Source organism: Chiloscyllium punctatum, chromosome 3, assembly GCF_047496795.1.
Source record: "Chiloscyllium punctatum isolate Juve2018m chromosome 3, sChiPun1.3, whole genome shotgun sequence".
Taxonomy (NCBI): Eukaryota; Metazoa; Chordata; class Chondrichthyes; order Orectolobiformes; family Hemiscylliidae; genus Chiloscyllium; species Chiloscyllium punctatum.
This window is the reverse complement of record NC_092741.1, coordinates 114,587,823-114,604,352: the sequence shown is the minus strand read 5'-3', so window position 1 is coordinate 114,604,352 and position 16,530 is coordinate 114,587,823. Positions and strand designations below refer to the sequence as shown.

Sequence of the window (16,530 nt, the reverse complement as noted above, 5' to 3'; positions counted from 1 at the left end):
ATCACACAGCGGAACAGCAGAGCAACCTCTGCAGCTCTGGATCACCTTGTACTAAGCAACACTCTCAGCAGCTGGTCGCTCCAGTACAAGTACAAGCGAGACCTCACCTGCAGACTGCTTCAGACCTTAATACACTGATCAAACAATCAGGAATGTGCTGCTGGGCATGCATATTTGTTGTGTCATTTAGTGTTTTATTAATAAATCTGAGACACTCCTTTTCACTGCCCTACCCACATCAGAAACCACCAAACGTGCATTCCAGTTCAATGAAATCAACTTAGCGATGAAAGAAAGCAACAATTTCTCTTGGCATGCCACTAGATCCATTTTTGATGATTTCAAAATTGAACCCAACTTGTTTAAATGTTCAAAAAACAATTACAAAGTCGTCACCACTCTGATCAGACTCATTCCACATCAAAAGGCTGTTTTATTTATTGAATACTGCAAAGAGCCGTGGATGCTGGAAACCTGAAATAAAAACAGAAATAGCTAGAGAAAGTCAGCAGGTATAGCAGCATCTGTGTAGAGAAAGCAGAAAGGATCGCTGGATTTGAATTGTTAACTCCGCTTTCTCTCCACAGATGCTGCCAGACGCACTGAATTTCTCCCTCTATTTCTGTTTTTTTTCATTATTCAATACTCTGTGCTGCCTCTTCATTTTTTTTTGTTTTCTTGGAATATTGGTAACAGGAATGCAGGTTGGCTGTTGTGTATTGGGGACAAGGTACAACAATGTTTAAATTTCTTGCACTCTTTACAAAGTAGTGAAGAATTTCCAGTTCACAGTGGTAGAGTCAGCCTCAGGCTGTCATCTATTCATTCATCAGTTTATTTTTAGTTAAAATGGTCTCCAGTTCCGCTTATTAACACAGCAGATCAAAGAATAAATCCAGGTGAATTACTGTTCATAGATTTCTTCAATATCCAACCTCAAATTTATTAATAAAACACTAAATAACCAATCATCATGTGCAAATCTACACAGTGAGGAACAATGGCACCATGGAGGATTCGCAGCATCTAATACTCTCTACCTTGCTCAAACTCACACACCAAAGTGCTTATTTCCAACAAATTCAGCATCCAAACTGGGACCAAGGCCTGTTTTGCCAATCCCTCAGTCCTATGGCACTGAGAACAATTGTTGTACACAAGCAGTCTCAGAACAGTTAACTCTCAATACCCAAGGAACTAACCTGTTGATAATTTGGTTCCTCTGGATCAGTATCATACATTTTGTTCTTCAAACTACTATAAAGATACTTCAATGTAGCACTGAAACGATAGGCTGAGAGGATAGCGTGTTAGCCAAAGCACTAGCCTCACCACAGTCAGAACGGTGTGGACTCAGGTCTCAATCCAAAAACAGATTTGGATTGGCAGATAATTCAGGCTGGCATTTCCAGTGCAGTACTGCCAAAATACTATATTTTCAGAGATGTGGACTTTTGAAGGAGACATACAATCAATTTGGCCCATAATTTGTTAGTGTTTTAGCACATCCTGAGGCTGTGAAAGGCGCTACATAAATGCAAGTCTTTCTTTCTTGAGGAAAAAACTTGGTTCTTGTCTCTCACATCTGAATAGCCCAATTAGATAAGTCAGAATATTTTGATCTCACTTCAATATTAATATTTAATTGCTGATACTATTTTATCTTGCAAATTTCTGCACAAAGGCAGATTTCTAATTCTCTGCCAGGGTTTTCAGCATACCCAGCAATTTGCAAACTTGAATCTGTAACTCAATTTGTCTTCCTGGCTTCAATTCAAAATGGGAACAAATCCTTCTTCACATTTTGATGAAGTCATTAATGTTGAAAAGAGCTCAAAAGAAGTAAACACAGTATCAAGGCCAAGATACTTAAAAGTACTAAACAAGAATTTCTGTTACAAATAGACCAAAAAAGCTACAAAGAAGAACAGGCAGCATATTCTAGAAAGAGAAGCATTTTCATTTCGAACACATTTGAGCAATTCTGACAGATAGCATATTAAATTATTAAGCTATTAACGATTCAAGTTCAACTTGGAAAATTTAGTTTCTATACCTTCAGACCATTTAGTGGAACCAAGAATTCTAACAAGCATTGGTGTCTTTAACAACGAACATTTAAGGCAGGAAACAGTAGATGATTTTTCAATAACTACTTTGGCGTACAGGCTTAAAATAAAATGTCAGTGCCCACTTCCTGTTATCCAGTTGCTTTTACTGCCACTGCATTGAGGTAGGACAGTGACGTTTCAAGAGAATGGAGGAAGCAGCACTACACCTGAAACATTAAACTCTACTTTCTCTCCACAGATGCTGCCAGACCTGCTGAGATTTTCTAACATTTCTGCTTTTGTCTCACAAAAAAACTGATTCTAGTGCATGCGTATGTTAGGTATGCTGTTGTCACTGTGCATCATGGAAACTGGGGCAGAAACGTAATTCAACTCAGTTGACAATCCATACACAATTACACAAAGAAAAATCATTGCTTTCAATACTAAACCCCACTCTTTACTGACCTTTCCACTTCTGGCCGTAAGCTCTTTTCTCTTTCTAACATAGCAATGATCAATTTTCCCCACTCCTTTTCCACATCATTTGGGTGATAGCCTTGAGGAAGTTTAATGCGACCAAATTCTATCCACACCTACAAAACAATGTTGACATGAAATATGCTTTTTTTAAATTTTCTGAACAGGTTTCAAAAACAGTTCAAATCCAAGAATACAAACATAGATAGTATGAGACACTGTGGTGTGTATGTGTATGGGTGTATGTGTACCCTTGAATGTGCATTGTACTTGCCTAGGCTTCTCATTTCACTGAAAAAGCAAAGGAATGATGAACTGGAAAACAACTCTGGGAAAGGTTGAATGAGGTATAGGTAGGGGGAAAAGAATAACATCAGCAAGTGCTTTCGTCTCAAGGTGAATATGAAAAAATGTTGAGTGAACAGCGAGTAAAAGAAAACCCACACCAGGTTTATAAAGGTATGACCAAAAATAACACATCAGATGGAAAGTGTGGGAGCAGGCAGTGAATAAAGAACTGTCAAAACTAAATTATAAATCTAGGTCCTTCTCTGCAGAAACCAAAAAAAGTATGCCAATAAGGAATTAACTGATGATATAGTATCAACCAAAAATGAGATCAAAGTATAAATTCTGCATTCAGAGAGATAAAGGCTTATTCAAAAAAACATCAAGGGAAATGGAGCTACCACACAAAAGAGATCTAAACTATTGTGTAACTTGGACCAGCTGAATGGTCTTTTCACAGACTGCTTTTTTTTTGGCTGTTCTCCTCTCTGAAGTCATTGTTTTCAAATTTATATCTTAAATATGTTGTCACAGTGACAGAATGTTTTCAGAGCACCAAACTTCAATGACAAATGACAGCAAAAAACTGCAGGTATTTTGGCAGGTTAAAATCTTGAAGTTCCTGTCCCCTACCCACCTCCACTAACTAGTCAGGGGCATGCCTACATCACACAGGTCAAAGTAGCTTGCCCGTTTGTTGCCTTAAAAACTTCAAGCAGGTCACACCTTAGTCATACAGTCATCGAGATGTACAGCATGGAAACAGACCCTTCGGTCCAACCCGATCATGCCGACCAGATATCCCAACCCAATCTAGTCCCACCTGCCAGCACCTGGCCCATAGCCCTCCAAGCCCTTCCTATTCATATACCCATCCAAATGCCTTTTAAATGTTGCAATTGTACCAGCCTCCATCACTTCCTCTGGCAGCTTATTCCATACACATACCACCCTCTGCATGAAAAAGTTGCCCCTTAGGCCCCTTTTATATCTTTCCCCACTCACCCTAAACCTATGCCCTCTAGTTCTGGACTCCCTGACCCCAGACCCCAGACTTTGTCTATTTATCCTACCCACGTCCTTCATGATTTTATAAACCTCTATAAGGTTACCCCTCAGCCTCCGATGCTCTAGGGAAAACAACCCCAGTCTGTTCAGCCTCTCCCTGTAGCTCAAATCCTCCAAACCTGACAACATCCTTGTAAATCCTTTTTGAACCCTTTCAAGTTTCACAACATCTTTCTGATTGGAAGGAAACCAGAATTGCACGCAATATTCCAACAGTGGCCTAACAAATGTCCTGTACAGCCGCAACATGACCTTCCAACTCTTGTACTCAATACTCTGACCTTCACTATCCTATCTACCTGCAACTCCACTTTCAAGGAGCTATGAACCTGCACTCCAAGGTCTCTTTGTTCAGCAACGCTCCTTCGGACCTTACCATTAGGCGTATAAGTCCTGTTAAGATTTGCTTTCCCAAAATGCAGCACCTCGCATTTATCTGAATTAAACTCCATCTGCCACTTCTCAGCCTCAATCTTTCCTGTTTAGCATCTGCTTATACACTTGGTGGACAGCAACGGGCTTGTGCCCAGATTTCCAGTGCTCAGGGTAAAGAGGTGTTAAAGAAAATAGTAAAAAATAGCCACTTAACAAAGTTATAATGCAACTTTCACTAGTGAGGGATGAGAAGCAAGGATGCAAACATAACCTGTTCTTTCAATAACTAAATATGTATTAAGCCAAATAGTCTTCTTTTTTCCAAAATGCATTGTGAATTTTCATTCCCCTTTCAGTAATACAGTGCTACATATAGTAAGACTGTAATAGGTGACTCAACCAAGGCACACTTACCTCCAACAATTTATACAGCTGCTTTATTTTAGTTTTGTCTTTCTCTTTTGGTGGGATTTCTGTGTCTTTGAACTGCATGTACTGGTTATAAAGTGCCTGAAGAGGTTAACAATTGACAAGTTAGAAATAGTCCAACTGAATTATCCAAAGTGCTGCGATATTAAATCAGACATGCAACAATCAAAATATTCTGCTCTCCACTTTAGCAAATGAAGCGCTTTCATCCTGTAAAACCCTACCTTAAGTTCTGCAGGATTGTTCGAATAGCTCCGATCAGACATGACTGTCACATGATGCTTGATCCATTGCATGAGGTAGTTCACCATATTCTGGTATTCAATCCATTTGACATCAACATCCTAGCAGAAAGCCAGACAAGTTGGGGAAAAAAAAGTCGTTCCAATTCAAGAGCCAGTTAAATCATATTTAAAAGCAAATGTTCAAAGGGCTGTCAGGATAAAACGATTATCATCTAATGAATAAGTTTACATTGCAATGCCTTACATTTGCATGGATGCCTTCAGCGCCTTCTGGGACTTTGGGAAAAACATCATAGAGTGACGAAACGTATGTAATCACAGACTTCTCATCAGGGGATGGAACATTTATATCTAAGGAAAAAATAAGGATCACTTCACTTGAGCATCAACTCAGCCATGAAACACTCAGAACACTCCTTGTGTTGCATTTAGTTGTATCAGAGATTACATCAAAAACAGACAGCGCAACTAAATATTCTTCTGATCATAAAAAAGATTTCTATTTTTCTTAACACTCAAATTCACAGCTGATCATGTTTATGAAATACCCAACAAGTTTACCTTCTGGGTCCAACAGCCTTGTGACACCAAGTTTTTCAGCTACACCAAAGGCTTGTTCCAAATTGCTCACGTTACTCTGAACGGCTACTTGACTCATATCTACCAGGTCCGGCCTGTAAATCAAAACAAGACATTAGATGATGATCAGACAGCTTTGAGTAATGGTTACAGTTATACAGGACCTTGGTAAGGTCACATCTTGAGTATTGCGTGCAGTTTTGGTCTCCTAGTCTGAGGAGGGATATTCTTGCTATTGAGGGAGTCCAACGAAGGTTCACCAGACTAATCCCTGGGATGGCAGCACTCACATATGAGGAAAGACTGAATTGATTGGATTTGCATTCACTGGAATTTAGAAGAATGAGGATGGGATCTCATCGAAACATATAAAATCCTGATGGGACTGGACAGGCCAAAAGCAGGAAGCATGTTCCTGATGTTGGGGAAAGAACTAGGGGTCACAGTCTAAGGGGTAAGCTATTCAGGACTGAGATGAAGAAGAGTTTCTTCACTGAGTTGTGAACCTGTGGAATTCTCTCCCACAGGAAACAGCTGGGGCCAGTTCCTTTGATATATTCAAGTGGGAGCTGGACACGGCCCTTATGGCTTAAGGGATCAAGGGGAATGGGCAAAGGATGGGAAATGGGATGCTGATCAGATATGATCAGCTAAGTGGGGTGAGGTGGCGAATGCAACGTAAGCTTATGAATGACACAATGATTGGCCTGACAGTGAGGAAGAAGGTTTTAGGTTACTGGACGATATAAAGTGGACTGGTTAGACAGGCAGATCAGTGGCTGATGGAATTTAACCCTGATAAATGTGAGGAGATGGATTTCAGAACAAGTCAAAGAAATACTCAATGAATGGCAGGACAATAGGAAGTTCAGAGGAACAGAGGGATCTTGGGGTGCCTAACCGCAGAAGGTGGCACGGCAGGTTAATAAGGTACTGAAGAAGGCCAAGGAACAGGAGACTCGACGTTTTGGACATAAGCTCTTCATCAAGAATACGCTGATCATATGCTTCTGGATTAGTGGTGCTGGAAAAGCACAGCAGTTCAGGCAGCATCCAAGGAGCAGTAAAATCGACGTTTTGGGCAAAAGCCCTTCATCAGGAATAAAGGGAGAGAGCCTGAAGCGTGGAGAGATAAGCTAGAAGAGGGTGGGGAGAAAGTAGCATAAGAGTACAATAGGTGAGTGGGGGAGGGGATGAAGGTGATAGGTCGGGGGCGGGGGGGGAGGGTGGAGTGGATAGGTGGAAAGGAAGATAGGCAGGTAGGACAAGTCATGGGGACAGTTACCAGCTCAGCACTGTCCTCGGACGCTCCTCGGATGCTGCCTGAACTGCTGTGCTCTTCCAGCACCACTAATCCAGAATTGGGTTTCCAGCATCTGCAGTCAGTGTTTTTACCTAGTTGATCATGTGCTTCATCAGCTTATGTTCGAAATATTGACTCTCCTGCTCCTTGGATGCTGCCTGACTGGTTGTGCTTTTCCAGCACCACACTCTTCGACTCTGATCTCCAACATCTGCAGTCCTCACTTTCTCCTACTTAAGGAGGTGTAAGGGATGCTTGCTTTATCGGTCGAGGCACAGATTGAAGAGTAGGGAGGTTACATTGGAGTTATATAGAACTTTGGTTAGGTCACAGCTGGAGTACTGTGAGCAGTTCTGGTCACTTCGTTATAGGAAGAATGTAATTGTACTGCAGGGGATGCAGAGTAGGTTTATCAAGATGTTGCCGGAGATGGAGCATTTCAGCTATGAACAGAGGACGAATAAGCTCAGAGTGTTTTCTTTGGACCAGAGAAGATTGAATGGCGACCTGATTGAGATGTATAAAATTATGAGAGGCAGGATAGATAAATAGCAGCTGTCCCACAAGAGTTGAAGTATCAACAACAAGGAGCACACTGATAAGGTGAGAAGGAGGAGGTTTAGAGAGTTGTTGAAGGGAAATGCTTGCGCCCAGGGGGTAATGGAGGTCTGGAATGCATTGCCTGGGAGGGGAATTGAGGTGGGAAACTTCAATCGTTAAAAAGTGCTTGGATAAGCACTTGTTGTGTCATAACATTCAAGGTTGTAGGCCAAGTGCTGGAAAGTGGGATCAGTGTAGATTTAGCATAGTTTTAGCATTACAGACTCAGTGGCCAAAGACCATCTCCTGTACTGTATGCTTATATGAAAATAAGCGCAACTACTTTAGATAAATCAAGGCAATGATTCTGGAAAGCACAGATACAGTCTGGGCTTTAACTGAAAGGTTCTCAACCTTATCCTAGAACTTACTATTGTGATGAACAAACAGATTAAATGATCATTGTTAATGCAATCTAGATGTACCTGTTGTCATACTTCAGTTACCAGCTTTTTAATTCGGCCTTTCATTATTTCATAATTAAACATTTGCTGTTTAGACACCTCTCAAAATCTTTCATCAAGTTGTACAATTTAGAAACGGAAAAGAGAATGAGTCAATCAACACAGTCATCATCATTCTGGGCTCACAGTGAAAGAAAGAGCCTGAAAGATGGAGGGTGTGGATTTGGAAGAGTGCACAAGCAAGTGTGTACAGTGGGGGTGCAACTGTGGGAGAGAGAATAGGGTATGAATGTGAGACGCGGAGAAAGCAAGGCTGTGACAATGTGATAGGCAACACAGAGAGAAAGAGAAAGAGAGAGACAAAAAAACATAGGGGCCCCATTGAGAGAGCCTATAGTGAGGACACTGATAATAAGTATACACATTTTCACAACTCCAGAACTTCAACTTTGGAATCTGCAGTCCAGTTCAGGAAAGGTCCTACATCTAGATCATGTCTGAAGCCAGAGCTCCTGAGTTATCCTGTAACAAACATTTGATTAAATTGGGTCTGCGCTCTTGGGAGTTTACAAATATTAGAGATAATCTTGTTGAAACAGAAGTTTTAAAAGGGCTCGGCGGTTGTGCAAATAGACTGTTTCTGCTGGTTCACAGCAGGGTCACAGTCTCAGGATGAGGGATTGATCACTTAGAACTGAGATGAAGAAAAATTACTTCACTTAAAGGGTTGTAAATTTTCAGTCAACTTGACAGCTGAAGGTGATGCTCCACAGGTCTAGGAACGACTAATGCTACTATTTCTTATGTTCTTTGATACTGCGCTGACTACATCAGAGAGTTTGCTGATTACTAGAAACTTAATTTGGATCAGCCATTTAAATGGTAGAGGTTTGGAATTTTCTGGCCAGGAACACAACTCCTGACTCTCCAAACTCTTTTGAACCATCTACAAGACACAGGTCAGGAATATTATGAAATAATCCTCATCTGTCTGGATAAATGCAGTTTCAAGAAGCTCAAAAGCGTTTAGCACATTCGTCAAAACATCTCTAATTGCCTAAATATGCCCCAGAGTATATGCTGGGGCCACAGTACTATCTACAAAATTCACCACAGTCAGTAAAAGCGTTATCATTCACACCTCCCAGACCCTTTCCCTCCATGATCCAGGAGTGTTTCACTTTTGGAGATACTGTCTTCTCATTAATCCAAGGACCTGTCTACCCTCTCAGGCAATTGCTGAAGATCCTACACCATGTTTTAAAGGAATTCTCCCCGGTGTTCTGATCTGACATCATTCCCTCTTCATGGGAACTAACAGTCTAGTCATTAATTAAATTGTCATTTGTGGGAGCTTGCTATGCACAAATTAGTTGCCCATGTTTCTCACATTATAACTTCAAACACTGGCTAATAGAAGTGTGTTCAGTCACTCTGTGGTCACAAAAAGCACCACATAAATGCAAGTTACTTCCTTTTAGTCCTCTTACTTTACACTTACGCAGGAGAAAGCTGACTACAGTGAATGGTCTCAACCAAATGACTGGAATCAAACAGTGAACCCAATATTGGTCAATGGGAGGTCGTGTTGTGGCTGTACAAGACATTGGTTAGACCACGTTTTGAATACTGCACTCAATTCTGGTCTCCCTGCTATAGCAAGAATGTTGTGAAACTTGAGAGGGTTCCAGAAAAGATTTACAAGGATATTGCCAGCGTTGGAGGGTTTGAGCTATAGGGAGAGACTCAATAGGCTGGGGCTTCCCTGAAGCTTTGAAGGCCGATGGGTGACTTTATAAAAGTTTATAAAATCATGAAAGGCATGGAAAAGGGTAAATAAAAAAGATCTTTCTCCTAGGGTAGGGGAGTCCCAAACTAGAAGGCATAGGTTTAAGATGAGAGGGGAAAGACTTAAAAGGGACCTAAGGGGCAATGTTTTCATGCAGAAAGTGATGCGTGCATGGAATGAGCTGCCAGAGGAAGTGATAGAGGCTGGTACAATTACAGCATTTAAAAGGCATCTGGAAGGGTATATGAATAGGAAGGGTTTAGAGGAATATGGGCCAAATGCTGGCAAATGGGACTAGACTAATTTAAAATATCTGGTCAGCATGGACAAGTTGGACCGAAGGGTCTGTTTCCACGCTATACAGCTCTATGACTCTGTAACTAAAACTGAGCATTCCAAAGCCTTGGCTGCTTTCACAAATTTTCACTTGAACAACCTGAAATCCAAAGCTTAACTCAAGACTGGTAGGTCATGGTCACTGAAAAGTCAAGTAGCACTTGTTATTAATTACATCTGAAACACTTCTTCATGAGCTCCATTATGGGAACTGTGGTTACAAATGTAATGTACCTCCCAGCTTTAATCAGGAGCCTGTTTGAACAAGCAATGAAGCAATTAGATGCAACATAAATAAATATTTGAGTGCTGTGCCCAGTCAAGGTTTAGGCAGGTTTGAGCACATTAAAGCAAAGCAAAAGCCTCCACCTGTCACAAAATTACAGAGAGTTTCAGTTGCTTTGCACAACAGCATTTCATAAAAGGAACATATAAACACCTTCTACAAATAAAATTGCAGAAGGAAAACAAAAGTTATTCTCATGAGCAAAAGCAAAATAGAGCATGGCAAAACAGAAACAGAGCTTATGTCCTGACGAATGTTCACTGGACCCTAATATTAACTCTGCTTTCTTACCAGCAATACTGCCAGACCTGCTGAGTTTTCTGAGCAGTTTCTGTTTTTGAAAAGAATTTATGAACTGTTCACAACTATATGGCCTCCTTTGGAAGTGTTGTCAATGTAATTAATAAAGCATGACAAATAAATTGCACACAGCATGATCTTACAAACACCAATGAGATAAGTGACCAGATAATTATTTTAGTACTGCCAATCGAAGAACAAATGAAGACAATCACAGAATTCTCCTGCTCTCCTTCAAGTAGTTTCATGGCATCTTTTAATGTCACCACAGGACAGAGAATTCCTATGAGTTTTTGAAATATGGGATCGATAAAACTCTTTTGCTCATTTTGGCATCAGGGAGGTTTTTTTCCCCAGAACTTTTGGGTGATTCAATTATGAAAGGAAAGGCATTTCCTTCATTCTTTATATGGGCATCCAATAGGAGAAATTATGGAAGATTGTAGACGATTACACTGGATACACAAATTAGTAAAGTGGACGAGATGATGAATTTTAAAACCAAAAGGTAAAGAACACGGGAGTTACAATTCCCACAGCTAGCATCACGGACCTATGAAAGAATCAAATAACTGGGCATGAGCATGGCAGGGGAATGATAATACTGAATTCACAGCATCATCAATACAGAAAGCAGCTACCCTGTTCCTTCTGCCTATACAGGTTCTTAGAAAGAATTCTACTTATCTTGGATTATATATTCTTATACAACTCAGTTTTTGAAACATTATTGCTGTATTTGCTTCCACTGCAATCTGGATTACAACAACTCTCTAAATTTTTTTTAAAATTACATCGTTCCCCTGTCCTTTCTGGTTATTGACCCATATGACAGTGGAAAGTTTCCTCAGTTATTCAGTCAAAACTGTTCATGATTGTGAACAAATCAAGTAAATCTCTGCTTAACAACCTCTACTCCAGGGAGAACAAAACCTTCCTTCTCTAGTCTCTCCAAATAACTAAAGTCCCTCATCCCTGATCTATTCTATTAAGTACCTCTCTAAGGATTTGATAGCTGTCCTCAGGTACAATGCCCTGAAATGGACACAATATTCCTGCCCAACTGGTCAGTTATAACTACAACAGTTTTCCTTCATTTGTTTCACAAACAATAATTCAATGACATAAACTGCATTGGAACTTTTATGCTTTTGTGACATTAGCATGTAAGAAATACCCCAACATTTCAGTCACAAAACAAATAAATTATTGCCTGCAAAACACTTTCATGATGGCTTGATTCAATTTTTCAAAAGTTCATCAAAACGAGGAATGCTAACACTTGGACAATACTGACTTTGAGCACTCCTGGCTGAAAGCTCCAAGGTTAGTCATAACAGATTTAAAGATGAAGCATATTGCACTTGTAATCATTCAGTCTGCACATGAAGGAAATCATCAAATCACTTATCTCAATAAGGCTGGAGGGAGCTTGATACACACAAATGGTCTGCTATGTTTCCCCTGAGTGACAGGTTGTAAAGCAATTTGGGACATCCTGTGGTGGACCTTTACAAATGGGAGACTTTCTTTAATTTATGGGCAAAGGGTATACAGGCTAAAGAGAAGTATGTTCAATAAAAAGAAACATCAAGGGAAATGAATGCTTTCCGAACAAGGAGACAGAGAGAAACATGAGATAGATCAATAGGGAAAAAGAATTGAAACCACTGCAAGATTCCCTTTTACAATAAGCTAGATGAATTTCTCCAAGGAATTGGATCCAGGGCTATCAGCTGCAGAACTGGGTTCAGGCACATAATTCTTTGAAGTTTGCATCACATATAGATAGGGTGGTTAAGAAGGTGTTTAGCAAGCTTGCCTTCATTGCTCAAACCTTTAGTATAGGAGTTGAAATATTACATTAAAGTTGCACAGAATGTTGGTGAGCCCTCTTCTGGAGTGCTATGTCTAGTTCTGGTGTCCCTTTTGTAGGAAGGGCATTATTAAAGTGGAAGTTATGAGAGGCTGGATAGGCTGGGACTTTGTTCACTGGAGCACAGAAGATTCAGAGGTGGCCTTATAGAGTTTTATAAAATAATGAGGGGTACAGATAAGGTGAATTGTAGGTATCTTTTGCCTAGACTGGGGGATTTCAAGACTAGCGGTCATATTTGTTAAGGTGAGAGGAAAGAGATTTAAAAAAGACATGATAGGCATTTTTTTTTGCACAGAATGGTTCATGTGTAGAATGAACTTCCAGAGGAAGTGGTGGATGCAGGTACAGTTACAACATTTGAAAGACATTTAGGTAAGTACATGAAAACGAAATGCTTGGAGGGATATGGTCCAAGGGCAGGCAGGTGGGACTAGCTTAGTTTGGGATCATGTTCAGAATGGACTGATTGGACTGAAGGGTCTGTTTCCGTAATGTATTACTCAATGACTCTATAAGTACATTAAGGCATGTGTTGGAAGGTTTGGAATGTTTGTCAGGATGAGCCATTGATTGTCTTTTACGCAAAGTCTGACAATATTGGTCTTTGTCAGCTATGCAACATTTCAAGGTTTGTATACAACATTTTAATGAGATTAATGCCTGACAACCATTTCTTGTGGGTCTTACATCAGGTAAAAACTGTATCTTCAGTGCACACACCCAGGCACAAACAATTACTTCAACTGCAATCATACCAACAACGTCAATCCTAAGACCCACAAGTTTCCCAACCATGATAATTTTACATTCACAATGGTTGTTTCTGTAATAAATGGGTGGACCCAATTTATGAAATTCTATCCTATCTTTGTCACACTTCCAAAACATAGAAGATAGATACTGAAAGAATGTTTTCCCTTTTGGGACAGGATTTTACTTGGAAACTCTGAAGAGGTCATATCAGACTGGAAACGTCAATTCTCTTTCTCTCTCTGCAGATGCTGCTAGACTTGCTGACTCTCTCCAGCACTTAGAGTTTTTATTTTGGATTTCCAGCTTGCACGATATTTTAATTTTACTGAACTACGAAACACAATTTAAATATTCAAAGGTCTCCCATTTAAGATAAAGATGAGAAAAGTAATTGTCACTCAAGATTGAGACTTTGGAATTCTCTTTCTCAGAAATAAGTTGAGTTTTGGGCCATCAAATACTTTTAAAGTCCTTTGAGTTTAGAAGGATCGTGCACAAATCCTTTGACACAAGTACACCGGAAAGAGAGAAAAATATACAAACTTCAGTTCATGAATAGTTTTTTCTGGGAGGAAACCCATTACAACAGAAAAGGACACAGAAGTGCTGCTTTTATTCTGTCTCTAAGGTGGAAGAGGTCAGAACTGGAGGAATACAGAGATCTCAGAGAGTTTGCTTGTAGGCTGCAAAGCTTGGCAGCGTTGGCACAGAGGAATTTGAAACAAGAGAACTATACAATGTATAGTGCTGGCGGACCAACCATAAATATCAGTCAACAAACATGGGATGTGAATGAATAGGATGTAGCCCAAATTATGATATAGTCAGTAGACTTTTGGATGAATATTTGTAGAGTGTCATAAGATTAAGGTTGACAGTGGAGACAATCCAGAGTAAGAATAATGAACTGAGAAAGAGTTGACACTAAACAGGGCAAGAGCAAAGCCGAATATGATAGACTGGAGCAGAAAGGTTGGTGGGGAAACAGGAGATAAGGTGGAAATATTTAATATTCATTTGTGTTGCCACTTGCTCTAGGACTATGAGTCAAGATCTAGAAAATGGGATTTATATAGTCAGATCAAATTTGCTAGATCTCGATTGGAGTATTCTGTACAGTTCTGGGTACACTGTAGGAAGGCTAGGAATGCATTGGAGAGAGAGTGCAGAAGTCGATTATGACAATGATTTCGGGAATGAGAAACTTCACTTATGAAAACAGATTGGAGAAGCAGAGACGAAGAGGAGATTTGGTTGGAGTTTCCAAACTCATGAGGGAAATTAGACATGGTAAATAGGGAGGAACTGTTCTTTCAAAATGAACAAAAAAATCAAGAATGAGAGGGCACAGGTAGAAGGTCATTTGCAAAAGGAACAAATAAAATGCTTTTTTTCACACAGTGAATAGTCAGGTTCTGAAATATGCTGCCTGGAAGTGTAGTGGATGCAGATTCATTTGAGGCATTCAGAAAAACATTAGATAATTATTTAAATAGAAACAATAATCAGACATGTGGGGAGAAAGGCAAGAGATTGGTACAGTGCAAAGAACTGATGTGAACATGATAAACTGAATTGATATATGAGGATAAGCAGAGCATAGCAGTACATGCCTGCCAGATAGGTGAAGCTAGTACCTGTATTTATGAATGATTGCATTAAATAATCTGCCATCTCTCCAGCATGAAGTGAAGTTCTCACATCTGACTCCAGCGTAGCCCTCTGCTGCCTGTTGTGACCACAGTAACAGCTTCTCCTTGGCTGACATGTCCTCAGACTCCCCAGTAACATGAATGTCAGAGATCTGAAGAATAAAGACTGAGGTTAATAAACAGCATCCACAATGAGAGTGAGCAAAGGCAAAATATTATGATTTGTTTTTGTGACAATGAATCATGCATACAGTATAATAAAAAGTGGCAAATGTACTGCAGCCTGAGGGGTAGGAAAATAAAAGCATGTTTTAAAATCTACATTGAAAAGGTAATGTTTTAAAGCCACTTCAAACAGGTGGAATAATAAATAAACTCCTTTTGAGTTATTCATACACTCTTTAGATCATGTTTATTAAGCTCTGTATCATTGTCTGCTTTTGTGGCTTCTGCAAATTATACTTGGTCATTATTTTAAACACTATTTTAAAAAGTCCTCTTTCTCATCTCTAGATTTTATGTTTCAAGCACAGTTCCCCCCAGATGAAATATCACCCATGCCCCACTTCCATCCCAGATGTAACTGGAATCCTTGACTTCTATTCAGGTGACCTCTACAGACAACCCAAGATATGGCATGGAGAAAGTGATTTTGCAGATGCTGGAGATCAGAATCAAAGAAAGTGTGTTGCTGGAAAAGCACAGCCAGTCAGGTAGCATCCAAGGAGCAGGACAGTCGATATTTTGGGCATAATCCCTTCATAAGGAATGTCGACTCTCCTGCTCCTCGGATGCTACTTGACCAGCTGGGCTTTTCCAGTGCCACACTTTTTGACTAAGATATGGCAAGATGATCAGATCAGTAGAGGAATTTAATTTTGTAAGGATATTTAAAAGGCATAGAGCTCAACTATTAGAGTTGAACCAGAGAAGAAAAGACTTCAAATTATGTGGACAAACTGAGATCATTCCCTTTTGAGCAAAATTACAAAGTACTTTGATAAAAACACAGAAATTCTTTGCACTGGCAGGACAGTCTATAATGGGGAAGTCAGACTTGAGATAACCAGTGAAAGACTGGTGACAGTAAAAGAAGGTGAACATATTTCATACAACAAATTGCTATTTGTCTAACATTTGGCCTTGGCAAGTTCAACATTAATTTTCAAAAACAAACTGGATCTATATTTGACTAACGGAAAAGAAATGACGGGACCAAATGGAAAGTATAGAGAGATGGAGTAATTAGGCAGTTTTTTCTGAGAGACAGAACAGGCAGAATGGGCTGAATGGCCTCTTCATGTGCTCTAAGATTCGTTTAATTCCACAGACATGAGGAATCTACTCAATTGTTGGAGTTACTCAGGAGGCAGGTGCTGTCCAATTTACTGAAACAAAAATCTCACTCCCTGAAGCGAGTGACCAACAGTGAAGAAAATTGTGGCAAAAGTTGGATTCACATAAATTACAATGGGTGCAGAAAACCTGGCAATAGCCCAGCTTAAAGCAGCTGGAATGGGCATGACTCTTGTGAGATTTTGGGGAGTTCACTCACAACCGCAGTGTAAACTCAGAGGAAAACCCAAAAGGGAGTGTCTGAATGAGAACATTCCAGCAAATTCACCTCTGACACTCATGGTGGGTGGGGACCAATTGATCAAAACACTCTGATTAATACCAATTCTTCTGGAACATGGATTTTAAACAAAAATA

At 39.9% G+C, this 16,530-nt stretch overlaps 1 protein-coding gene across 15 annotated transcripts in view; it reads right to left on the bottom strand.

Annotated features, from left to right (window-relative positions):
• The window catches only part of dst (dystonin), a 622,282-nt gene that overhangs the window by 346,193 nt on the left and 259,559 nt on the right, over window positions 1–16,530 (bottom strand). For all 15 annotated transcript variants that reach the window (XM_072558451.1, XM_072558477.1, XM_072558489.1 and 12 more), the window contains 6 exons: window positions 14,803–14,969; window positions 5,498–5,610; window positions 5,181–5,287; window positions 4,916–5,035; window positions 4,677–4,772; window positions 2,520–2,647 (listed from right to left, as the gene is read on the bottom strand). In XM_072558451.1, coding sequence (XP_072414552.1) covers window positions 2,520–2,647; window positions 4,677–4,772; window positions 4,916–5,035; window positions 5,181–5,287; window positions 5,498–5,610; window positions 14,803–14,969 — 731 coding nt within the window. The remainder of the gene's footprint in view (window positions 1–2,519; window positions 2,648–4,676; window positions 4,773–4,915; window positions 5,036–5,180; window positions 5,288–5,497; window positions 5,611–14,802; window positions 14,970–16,530) is intronic.